The 13,184-nt window shown below is 37.3% G+C and overlaps 1 protein-coding gene across 1 annotated transcript in view; it reads left to right on the forward strand.

The window, feature by feature from the left end:
* Window positions 1–13,184, forward strand: part of sema5a (sema domain, seven thrombospondin repeats (type 1 and type 1-like), transmembrane domain (TM) and short cytoplasmic domain, (semaphorin) 5A) — a 103,299-nt gene that overhangs the window by 62,265 nt on the left and 27,850 nt on the right. Inside the window, exons 10-14 of the mRNA XM_079447361.1 lie at window positions 534–738; window positions 3,153–3,360; window positions 5,873–5,990; window positions 10,148–10,329; window positions 11,254–11,397. Coding sequence (XP_079303487.1) covers window positions 534–738; window positions 3,153–3,360; window positions 5,873–5,990; window positions 10,148–10,329; window positions 11,254–11,397 — 857 coding nt within the window. The remainder of the gene's footprint in view (window positions 1–533; window positions 739–3,152; window positions 3,361–5,872; window positions 5,991–10,147; window positions 10,330–11,253; window positions 11,398–13,184) is intronic.

Consider the following 13,184-nt stretch of genomic DNA (forward strand, 5'->3'; position numbering starts at 1 on the left):
AGTTTCATGGTCTGCAGGAGTCACACTTTATCTCGTTCACCGTGACATCTTCATCAAGCATTTGTCCATGTTATAGAGGCCAGATTTACGAGCCTCGAATTCATGGCTTCCAGCTTGAATGGAAAATGGCCTGCCGTATGTTCCGTTCCTGCAAGACCAACATGCACGGCATTTAAGTAGAAATATGCCTATAGTGATCTTCAGCTGATTGATGTTGATTCAATGTGATCCAGGATATAGAGTACAGGTTTCGTGAGGCCAGCTGGATTGTTTCGCCGCATGAACTCTTATTCAGGGAGGAAAACTTGTAATTTTGGTGAACTGCAGTCATCTTACTGCAAGTGCTTGCCGCACTTTTCTTTTCCTATTGCACATAAAAGCAACATCTGACAATTTTACAATATGAAATCCAATCAATGATGGTTATTGTCCCAGATGGTCTGTGGTCATTAGCAATATGTTTGAATTTGGCAAATAAAATAGATCACAATATTTCACAAGTATGTTAATCCGGTATTTTTTTTCTCTTTCAGTGTGGTACTATAGATTACGGCTCCTATGTCAATCTAACCGAGAGGAACCTGCAAGATGCTCAGAAGTTTATTCTGATGCATGAGGTGATACAGCCTGTCATTCCTGTGCCGTATTTCATGGAGGACAACGTGCGCTTTTCCCATGTAGCTGTGGACGTAGTGCAGGGCAAAGACATGCTCTATCACATCATTTATCTAGCCACAGGTATAGTACCACAACACCTCTGTATAGAGAGCAAATGTAGCATTCACATCCATTTACATCTAATATAGAGTGAATGAAATAAGCAGAGCAGGGCCAAAGAGCATTAGATATACCTAAGTTATGAAGGTTAATGGAGTTGGAGTATAAAGTCAGTAGAGCGCAGTAGTTGTGATCCTGAAGTATAAATCCCATTTATTTTATATATAAAGAAATTGATTTTTAATGATAATATATTACGCTGTCAAGACAGAGCCAGGATGAGCTGTGACATTGTGACAAGTGATGGTACATGCTTTTGTAGAGCTATGATTTGTTTCATTTTTTATTGTTAAATAACTGAATTCCCAGTAAAGAATTACAATATTCGTAATAGAGAGAACTTTTTCGGATCCACTGATCAGGAGAGTTGCTGTGACTGTTAATAAGAATAGCATCACGTAAACTCAGCAGTGTATCTGTTTGCATTTTGCTAAGTTTGTAATGTTGAAAGTCATTCAGATTGGTTTGGTTAATGGTGTTGAACTGAAAGATTTAAAGGAAAAATCTTTGGACCCAAAGATGCTGAAAAAGTCAATGCTTCACTAAATTGGCCAAATGTAAATGTGTACCAAGAAACAGCATTTTGTTGCACTCCCTGCTGAATTGCTGCTTTGCATGGTAAACTGCAGGTCAGAGGTGGACAGTTTATTCTCAGGTAAATTATCATTATTCTCAGGTAAAAAATATCATACTAAAATACACTTTTAGTGTTAATTACACACAGTACACTTAATATACTACTATTCATGTTGTATTATTCAAATTCTTATTAAAATAGCACAGTTTCAGTAAACTTAGATCTTAAATTTATCTAAAAAAGTACTAAATACTATTCTTGTAGATTAAGCACAATAAATTTGTGTGTAAAAATAGAGCCCTTTAAATACATTGATATTGTAGTTTTAAATGCATTTAAGTTTAGAAAAACAAGCATGATATATACTTTATAATATAGTGAATTGTTTTTACTTTCCAGTGTACTTGGATGTAGTCAAAACTTTGCAGAGTAAAGACGTCCGCATTGCCATAAGGGGGAAGCGCAGGGGAAAACTGACTGAAGTAATTGGTGGTCCATTTGAATCATTGGCCTTTGAAGCGAGCAACAGTTGGTCACCAGGCTGAAAAACGGCATTAGACACATAGCAGCTCTAAAACATCAAAGGCAGAATGTTCTTACATAGAGACCAATGTACTGTAAGCTCCCATTTGTTCTCCAGATGCACATCACAGACTCGGAAGGCTCTGAGTCTATCTGTTTTGGATGAAAAACACAGAACATCTAGTTACCTGTCAAAAGGATGAGCACAGGATGACACTTGTTGTAAAACAATGCCGTAAGATAAACTTGTTAGTTGGAAAAAGACACGTATTAGCTTGTAACACATAAACACACAGGAGAATCTCGGTAAAAAAAAATAGCAGATCAGTGTTGACTTTGATTTTGGATATTTTTGGTATCCACCAACTGTCTAAGATCATTGGCAGGCGTCAACACCAAATGCTGATATAACTAATAATAATAATGTTTTCATTGTCTGCCCACTTTGAAAATCAACAAGATTGCAATATAAAGACATACAGTCCAGATGAAAAGATTTCAGATCCTCTATAAATCCTCTGGAATGTCATGTACTGTTCTGCGGTGGTGTGTTTATAGTGTTCGACTCAATTCAATTCATGCCAGACAATAATAGCTTGAAGTGTGAGGAACGTAGCTGGAATTTCACAGCTGAATGGAATGAAATAGAACACTGAAGGCTGATTTGACAAGGGCAATGGCCTAATCAGTGGCTCTTGTAGTATCTAAAAGTTCATTGCACCGTGTTGTATGGCTCCTATAAAGCATTTGAAAGAGCACTTTGAAGTGCACACAAGATTAACAGCAAACACTCCGAGGATAAAATAGATATTACATAGGTTATCGGCCCAATCCTGTTCGCTCTTTATGACATTATGAGACCGGTGAAAGGCTTGAATCCTGCAGTCGCTCAACCCGCTTGCTCCATCGAGGGGTACGCGTAACTTTCCAAAAGGTGATTCCGACGATAATTCTGAACTCCTTTCGGCTATACAAAAGCCACCCTTTGGAGAAGATAATGAATCTTCTCTAGAGAGCAGCCAGCCCCGTTTGCCCTTTCTGATCCAAATAGCACATCCATATTTAACTTGACAGCCCAGGTGGCAATTTTTGGAGTTTCATGTGATTGGAGAGATCTGAGGTCATTCTTCTCCGATGCTTCTCTGACATCATTTCCTTCTAATCTCACTAGGTCGTCAGAGTCGGCCCACCTGATCACCTGGACTGATTCCATATGTTCTCTTATTCTTTTCCTGTGCAGTTTTTAACATTTTCTCTCTTCCTTTTTACTTGCCAGATTATGGCACCATTAAGAAGGTGCTCTCTCCGCTGAACCAGACCATGGGCAGCTGTTTGCTGGATGAGATTGAGCTCTTTCCCCCCAAGAGGAGGCAGCCGATCCGCAGTCTGCTCATACTTCACAGCCGCAGTGAGCTATTTGTGGGAGTCAGGGACCAAGTCATCAAAATCCCCTTGATGCGCTGCAACTTCCACAAGTCCAGAGAGTGAGTACTGCATACTTTCTGATATGCATGCTGTAGATATGCAACATTTCATAAACGTTTTGTGTTTTAACAGCTGCTTTCTTTATCGCAAAAAATAAAATATTCGTCATTGTTTATTCCCCGTGTCTTTTAAAACCATAACCGTATTTCTTTACCGTAACCACATTCTAGGAAGTTGTTTATGACATCGTTTCCACACCGTTTTTCTGTACAGTGAGAGTGAATGGTGACCTTGGCTGCCAAGCAAGATTTTTAGTGAATAATGACTTTAATTTTAGTCTTGTCCAAGCTTTCGTACATAGCTTGAGATGACTTAAAGTACAGTATAGCTTACGGTCATGGACATTTTTTTGTCCATATTGGAGGTTTATAGATGCTGATCATCATCTATTCTTATTTTATGGAAGAGAGCTGTGGAAATGCTCCTGTGAGAATCTCTTTTTGAAAAGATTATTGTGCTCAATTCATTGGTGCATGGTACATCTCCACTGCTTGCATTACAAAAGGTTAAGAAAGGTCAATTCATTTTATTATTTATTCACATTTACGTCATTTCAAACCTGTATGACTTTCTTTCTTCTGCAGAAAACAAAAGAAGATATTTAAATGAATGTTGCTATGCGAACAACATTGATCCCCATTGACTTCCATTGTATAGACACAAAACCACTGAGACGTTTCTCAAAATATCTTCTTGCGTGTTCTGCAGAAGAAAGAATGTCATACAGGTTTGAAATGACATGCGGGTGAATAAATGATGGTTTTTCATTTTTGGGTGAACTATCCCTTTAAACATCCTACCCAAAATGTTTCCACCCTACATTACTGCGGCTGTTTATTCAGTCACAGCTGAATCTTCTGTTGCACTTGTAAGTACTTCAGATGGAAACAAATCCATTGCAAATGCCTTTTCATGTTTTATTTAATAATACTTAAATGTAGATTATACACGATAAATGATACTGCTCATCTCACTGGTGCTTGCCTGTATCTTCATTTTTCACCAGAGCAGAATAACGTTATGTCAGAAAGATCCACTACCACAGGGCAACAAAGAACAATCATCGTGTTTGACATTATGCCTCAAGGCCTTCGTATCAAGTGCACTTCTCTAATCTCTTTTCGTAAAACTGAGATGGCAACATGTTCATCATTACGCCATTTGCATTCCAATGAAAAGCGCTGAGTTAAGTGAATATGGGCACAAGTTTTTGCCTGATGAGCTTTTTATATGCTGTTAAGTGGTTTAGAGGTGGGAGAAGTCAATTGAGCGTACCTCTGTGCTTTTGTGATACAAAGGAGGAAAGCCCACATGCACATTTTTGAACATTAACACCCACTTGCCATAATGGAGCCCTTTAGAAGTGCCTGTTGGCATTCACTTTCCGGGACTGATCATAATTCTGTGTCTCTGTACTCCACACATTGCATTGTATGTTTGTCTTACGGCTGTGATGGGGATGTGAGATGTGAGATGCGAGCTTGTGAAGCTTGTGGTCTCAAGGCCGTTCTCTGTGAATGTAATCAAGTTAACAAGACTCGATGGAAAATCCTATGGATTAAGTGACGGCAAAGCAAACAATATTACTAATACAATGAATGCATTTTCTGTAGAGTGATTTACTGTTTCACTTCCTAATAGCATTCAAAAGGACTAACTGTGTTTTACTTTACTTTACTTTTATGCATTTGGCAGACAGATACATACATTTACATACAGTAAATCTAAATCTAAATATGAATCATATAAAATAATATATTTTCAAAAGGTTTTTTTACATGTTTATTGTTATTGGACACATTTACTGTTTTGTCAACTACCCATATTTATTATTAATGATCATTATAATTTTTTATTGTTAGTGTTATATTGTATTAACTGCAGTTACAATTATTCATGAGACATTACAGTGCATAATAAGGTGCGTTACAAGGAATAATTAATACATTAAAACTACCTCGCATTATACATATATGCTTTAGTAAAGTGTTACCTTTAATTCATATTAATAAAAGTTTATATTAATATTTTTTGTCTATTGATAGTATGAAATTAATTTAAAACTACTCTTCCTTGCAGAGGTCTACGTGAAGTAATGTTTTTGTCACATACCGTAACGTTTGTTTATGTTGTTGCCACTGAAACCATATTTCTCTTTATATACAATCATAGCTAGCTTGCTAATGCTAGCTGCTACGTAATTTGTTATTTTTCCCTGATGTCCACTTTTAAGGTTTTATCGTCAAATTCACATTAACTTACAAATTCCACCCCTTAATTTGCACACATGCAGTTTGTTTTCTACTGTGTCTTTAAGACTTCGGTGTTAACACTGTCCATGTAAAATAAATCAAAATGTTGCTCTGCTTTTTCTCGAGGTATGCATCTTTTCACTTATCTTTTCTTGTCTCCTCTCTTTTTCTCCTCTCCTCGTTCCCTGTCTCTCCTGTCATTTATTTTGTCATAAACTTTGGTATCTTTGTAAGCATATTTTCTTCATCCCTCTCTCAGCGCCTGTGTGGGGGCCAGAGATCCGTACTGCGGCTGGGATCTGGTGCTTAAAAAATGCACCACCCTGGAAGAGAGCGTCAGCATGAGCCAATGGGAGCAGAGCATCACAAAGTGTCCTGTGAGTTTCTAGACTGCACCACAATCATACACACGGCAGCTCAGACTTCTACGTTTTTTTTTTTTTTTACTGATACTACCTATGCTCATGCAGTTCGCCGGTGAAGAACAATGACAAATGTGTCTGTCGCTACTAGAAAATTCAGTCCTGCAGGATCAGATTTTTCTCATAACAGCAGCCAGTCTTAGTAAAGTTTTATAACAGTTTTGAGATGTTGAGGACACATTACAGGTGATGTGAGGACAGTTCTGACAGGTGACAAATGGCAATGCATATCTAATATGCTTCTTATTTCACAATAGATAAAATTTCCTCTGTGCACGAAAAGAAAATGTTAAAGCCGGGAGCGTCATGCACCTGTTTTTGTGTGCGGAGGCTTCAGTGCCAGTTTGTGCACACTGAATGTTCTAGGTAAAGTGTGTTTATAAATTCCAAGTGAAATTCACAGTTGTGATGTATTTTAGTTGTATTGTAAAGAATATCTCAATAGCATTTGGATAATATATTCTTTTCTAGTTCATAAGGAAAGACATGGGTGGATGCTTCCTGTATTTTAGTTGTTGATTTGCTTATAGATGCAAATATATTTGTTAAGGTTAAATTATCTCTAAAATGCACTTGTTTCCAAATATGAGATGGGACTTTACCATTAGATTGATTTTGTGTGATGTTTCTGATAGAGACTACCAATAAACACAATCTCCACAGATTATATACATCCAGCTGGGCAAGAAATAGAGACACAGCATGGGTGTAGAAAAAAATCCCACAGAAATTGCCATTAGCAACCATTTTTGAGGCATTCTTTGGTAACATGGGTTTGTTTTCTCTTACTCCCTTGTTTGTAATGTGTGCTCCTGCCTCAGGCCAACCAGCCTGTACATCAACACCACACTTCTTTGTCCAATCCATCACCTCTCTCTCTCTCATTTATATCATTAGCACCGCACGCCCATTCCACTGACCTTTCACAAATCTCAGCTAGTGCCGGTATCGATTCTACTTTTGTAGTGCCAAATAAACACAAATTGTGTTTCACGCATCAATTTTTGAATATTGACAAACGGGCATGACGGCTTTGCTCATTTTACGTTCTAAAGGTTACATGCGGCATGCTGACAAATGCTTATTCTCAAGCACAACAACACAAACACCTACAGACACACATATAATTTTTTTCTAGGCAATGTGACATACTCTTAAGGTCTTTAGGTAAAAGACCTTGCAGCTTGTAGCTGCGGCTGAGAAAAGACATTTAGTTTAATAGCGTGTCACCTCCCACGCTGCCTGAAGAACACAGAAAACGGCATGGGATAAAACACACACGGGGAAGTGTTAAAGTGTGGGAGGCTTAGAGTCATTTGAATGCATGTTGTTGTATCGATGCCCGACTGTTATTAACATGTTGGTTGCTCGTGTTGTTTACATATGTTAGGATCTGGGTGGAAACTACATTCAGAAGTAATGTGTTGCTTACATATGTTTAAGCCCGGATGTTCTAAAATTTGCATCTCATTGCTTTTTCCAACCTGTTTGGTAACATACATTTTTGGTTCCCAAACCTAATTTCAAAAATGCACTTAAATGATAAACGTTCAATTCATATTTTATTTTAATGCAAAAGCCGAATGATAAGACTCTGCTGGCCAAAGAGCCTTTCATGTTTTGCTTTGAATTTAAGAGTGATAAGGACATTTTCTTTAAGGAGTGTCTGGACAAAACATGCCTTATGATGAATTGCATGTTTTAAGATTTTTATTTTATTTTAGGTAACCCTTTAACAAATTAAGTTAGGTTTCATTTTTAATTACTGTTGTTAATTGTGTGCCTTCTATGTGCTATAACATTAGTTTGATTTTGTAATGTTAGTTCATGATGTGTATTGTATAGGGATGTAACAATATTATTGATATTGTGTTATCGCAATAGCAAAATTGTCTCAATATTATCGTGCTCACATGACTGTATGAAACGATGAGTCTTCTGGGCCTAACATAGATAATGTTAGATAAAAATATAGATGTGACCTTTGGCAAGGTCCATCTGGTGCAATTATTTAATTATATAAAAGGGATTTTTTAGGTCATTTTATCCATCTCATACTATAACTCATACCTCTAAGCAACAGATATGATCAGATGAAGAAAATATTAAGCTTATAGTTTCCAAGTCATCAGATGCCATTGTAAATCTTGCAATAAATTCCGTACCGTGGACCATATACCGAGGTATTACCGTACGGTGAGATTATGTTTACATTTACATTTTAGGCATTTGGCAGACGCTTTTATCCAAAATGACTTGCATAACATTATCCTATACATTTATACATAGGTATCTGCAATCCCCTGGGATCGAACCCACAACCTCTTACTAACGCAATGCTCTTACCACTGAGCTACAGGATATTGTTGTTCAAAAATTGGTTACTAACAAAATAAATGTAAATCTTCTTTTGCTCAAAATTAGTTTTTTGTTTTAGCATAATCTATACTGTGTTTATCTTTTAAGACACACTGTTAAAAGACTTGAACTTTTAGCTGTTAACGATAGGATACTTAAAATAGGATAGAAAAATTGTTGACGCATTATATGTATAATTGTAACACTCCCGTCCGTTTCCCTACCTGTTTTTCCCTATGGACTTCATTTCTCACGATCCCGCACCTGTTCGTCATCCGTAATCACCTCGTTTCCCGCACCTGTCAGCCATCATTGCCATCACCAAAGACTTTTTATACTCTGTGTTTCTGTTAGTCCCGGGTCGGTTATTGAATGTCTTGTCTTGCGTTACGTGTACCTGTCTGTTTGATTCATTAAAAGTTATCCGTTTTCTACTCCTGGATCCGTGTCGGTCTCGTCCGGCACGTGAGCCGTGACAATAATACACACATATAAAGTATTTATAAATGTGTGTGTATATATATATATATATATATATATATATGTATAAATCTTTTCAATTGAAAGCTTTTAATTAAATACTGACTTAACATTACCAGCTTGCAACTTTGAAACGCCCCACAACGCTAAGTAGTTTGATAACTTTTGCTCCGCCCACTTCCGGCATAAGACTGCTGCCATGGCGCTGCTGCCTTGTGACTGCTGTGACATATGGTCCTGCTGTTATGCAATCAGCCGTGTCTCGAAAATACCATTAAACAATTAATGCAAAAATAAATATTCTTCTGTAATTATACATTTTTTACTATATTTCAAAAAGATGTGAAAGATCTGTAAAATTACATATATTTCAGTGCACTTTTGCACCTTAGACGTTCACGTTTTACCTGATTGCTATACATCACTTTTCATACTTTGGTTGAAAATCATTAAAGAATTGGATTAGAAAAGCATCGTAAACCAACAAGGATACAAGTACTACATCTAGAGGTTGCAACTGTAAAGTAGAGTATTCATTAAACAGTAAATGACCTCTGTGATAGTGTCCAGGTGATTGAAAATGATTGACACGTCCTAAATTGTTTTTGCACAACACAGTTGGAGACACGCTTCGTTCACTAAATCCATCTGGATACTGAAATAGTATAGAAATAAACCCAAAACTAAAAATTCGAACTTACTGTATGTCAACCTCAAACTGATATCAACAACATCCTTATTTGAAGAGTAAGTCGGGACTTGCCACTTTCCACCAAATGGGAAATGTGACTCGCATTTGGTGTATACAAACAGCACAAACAATTTCTATCCACACAGACGGTCATTTATTCAGTTTGGTTCATAATGCACTTGCATTTTTTTCCACAGAAGCCGTCCCGTATGATCCGCTAGACAGCATTAACGCGTCCTTTTGTACACAAAACATGTTGTTCTGTATCTGATACCTCAGATGTTAATAACCAGAGCGCAATAGCGATATTACATTCGCTATTCATTTGTACACTCTCAGAAAATGACTGAGATGAAAGTATTGGCTCATTGTAAAGCAAGTTCATTTTCTCAACCAGGTGCCTGTGCTGTTTTCAAGTATCGCAAATCTAATATGCCCGAGCTATGTTTTAGTTTCTATTCATCTAATAACTGGCAAATGTGACCTTATCTGCAGTAATCATCTTTCTCACATTCAGTCTACCTAGTTCTGCACCTGTTTATTATTCATGTGTGCTGTGTGTATGGTTTTTGTATGTGTCTAGGTGAGAAACGTGACTGTGGATGGACATTTTGGTAGCTGGTCGGGATGGAAAGCTTGTAGTCATAGTGATGGAGGCAGTGTTGGTTTGTGCCAGTGTCGGACACGAGAATGTGACAGTCCAAGCCCTCAGTGTGGAGGACAACCTTGCCAAGGAATTAGTGTCGAGGTGGCAAACTGCTCCAGGTATACAATGTCCTACAAATGTGCATACACAAAGACTGATGACATATGGCATTGACTCCAAGCAAACATTAGCAAGGGAGAGAACAATCACAGCTTTTTCACAAACATGTCTCTTATGAAATCATGTCAAACTGTGCTCAGACAAATGTTTGCTTTTTTGTGCCATGCTTACCATTGTACTTTATAAGAAAAATAGCTTTTTTCACCCTAATTGAAAATTCTGTCATGATTTACTCACAGAAGAAGATATTTTGAAGAAAGTTGGTAACCGAACGACGGAGGTATCCATTCACTTCTATTGTATGGACACAGAACCAATTCAAGTCAATGGGCACCACCAAAAATATATAAAACAATTTTGTTTTGCACAAGATAGAAAGTCATATAGGTTTGAAATGACAAGAGGGTAAGCAAATCATAACAAAATTTAAATTTTTGGGTGAAAATAGGGCAAATATGAGAATTTATGAGAAAAACAAAAGAGTGGATACTTACAGGTGATTTTTTAGACAAATAAATAACACTCCTCTTTTTCTTTCCTTAAATTGTTTTACCGATAAATTCTTCTACTTTTCATTGTTAACTATTTTTTCATATGCACAGTGTCCTCTCAGGAAACCTATTTAAAACAGCTATTTTATTTGGTGACGCTAGTCGTGTAGACATGACAAACTCACCTAAGAACTCACAGTTCCCCAAGCAATAAAAGAGCAAACGCTGAGCAAGATGTTTTCTTTCATTTTGAGATTTTTATTAATACCAAATTGTTTCATTCAGCTTTCCTTTCTGCAACACCGCATTGTAAACTAGCTTAGAACGATCCAAACTGAGATCCTCAGCTAACAGACCGAATGTCAAATTAAAGCAACCAGCTGTGCCACTGTTTGTTTAGTGATTAAATCTGTGATATAAATCTGTCATCAGGAACGGAGCCTGGACACCATGGACGGCTTGGGCTCCATGCAGCACCAGCTGCGGAATCGGATTCCAGGTCCGACAACGCTCTTGCAGCAACCCCACCCCTCGTCATGGAGGACGGGTGTGCGTGGGCCAGAATCGTGAAGAGAGGTGATGAAAACCAAACATCAATGACGACAAAAAAAACAACACCATTTCTTTTATTCTCACCTGTCGTTGCTGTGATTGTGTGAGCTGAAGCGAATGTATGCGGCTCATTTTATTGTTCTTTTATTACTTGTCTTATTATAGAATGCTCGTCTCCAGAAAGCTTGTTAGTACATAACTACCATCATGCAAACCAAACGCCTGAAGGTGTGAGTGTGAGGGTCTTCTTTTTCTGGCCTGTAATTTGTGTGACTGACATCCAATTAAAAAGTAAACATACTAAGGCTTCATAATTGCAGAGTTCGCACCCACAGACTCAACACACACACACACACACAAACGGAGGCATTGTGGGTATGATGATGTGGCACCTTATCATTGCAGAATTATGTTTAAACTGCAACGCTGTGAGAATGTGTGAGGTTTCTAAGCAACAGTGTTGTGCAGCTGAAAAATTAGACCTGAAGTGGGGGGATGAAGGCAAGCAGGGAGAGAAGCATCTGGTGAAAACAGTTGTTGTCCCTGAGCGAAAACTTCACTCCAGTGGAGGTGCCAACTTCCTCCCAAACATCAGTTTACAGAATATACCCACACTTGACTTTTGTTTTTGCACATTTATTTATACTCTCAATTTAGCGAGAGGTTATAATTCACGACACCATTGTGTTTATTCTGTGAAAATCATGGATGCCGCTATTAAAAGTGAAAAAAAGCAGGGGAAAAATGATATTATTATATCACTTGTTTAAATAAGATTAACAGGTGAGCAAGTAATGACTTTTAGCAATAATGCTGCCTGTGACTTCTCTTATCTTCATGAGAGAACTTAACCATAAACAAATGTTAATTTTAAGTTGTTTCTATCAGTTTAATGATGTGATTTCTCGCTTAAGTACTTGAAATTGTGCAGTAAACATACCACTGTTTGTTTTTAACAGTCACCCACAAATTTAAATTCTGTTATCGTGATGTGCAAAACCAAAAACAATTTTTTCAGTCGAACACAAAAGAAGTTATTTTCAGAAATGTTCTTGTGGTTTTGTGTGCATAATGGAAGACAATGTTGTTTGCTTACCAACGTTCATTAAAATATCTTCTTTCAAGTCACACACCCAGTTAACATATGTAGGTTCTAAAAACATTTTTAAAGCATTCCATTTTGTTTGCTGAATGTTTCTGAAATGTTCAAATGTCCAGTTAGGATTGTAACATAAAGCTTACAAATTTTTTTTATTACGTTTTATTACGTTTGACTTTATTCCAACCAAATTATAATGTTCTTTAATAATTTATTCATTACATGATAAGAATGCAGGTCTGGAATGACATAAGGATCAATCTATCTAATAAACTATCCCTTTTAACATTAACTTCAAAAGCCAGGTTTCAAAATAAACTTGAAAAACCTGAAATGTTTTGCTTTTTACAAATTGTTCCTTTATACTCTTACTATACACCTACACATTCTCATTTTTTGTGTTCGTACGTTTCTTAATAATTTCTTAGAGAAACTTGATATTTAATCAACATAACGTTTCAAGCTCCTGAGCTATGAAAGAGCAACCGTTGAGCGTTAACCTTTTCCTTTTGGGATTAGACAGAATGAGCATTTCGCTGTCTTTTTGGGTCGCCATAGAAACGCAAACTCGCAGCTTAAGGGGGCTGCGGATTGATGTTTTTTTTGCAGGTGCCTGTGAAACAGAGGATTTCTGCCGCCCCTTGCATTTTCCATCTCCTGTCCCTAGCTTACACTCTTTATCCAAGGTGTCGGGGCATTCGATGCCCTGAGG

This window comes from Barbatula barbatula, assembly GCF_947034865.1.
Source record: "Barbatula barbatula genome assembly, chromosome: 23".
In the NCBI taxonomy this organism is placed as follows: domain Eukaryota; kingdom Metazoa; phylum Chordata; class Actinopteri; order Cypriniformes; family Nemacheilidae; genus Barbatula; species Barbatula barbatula.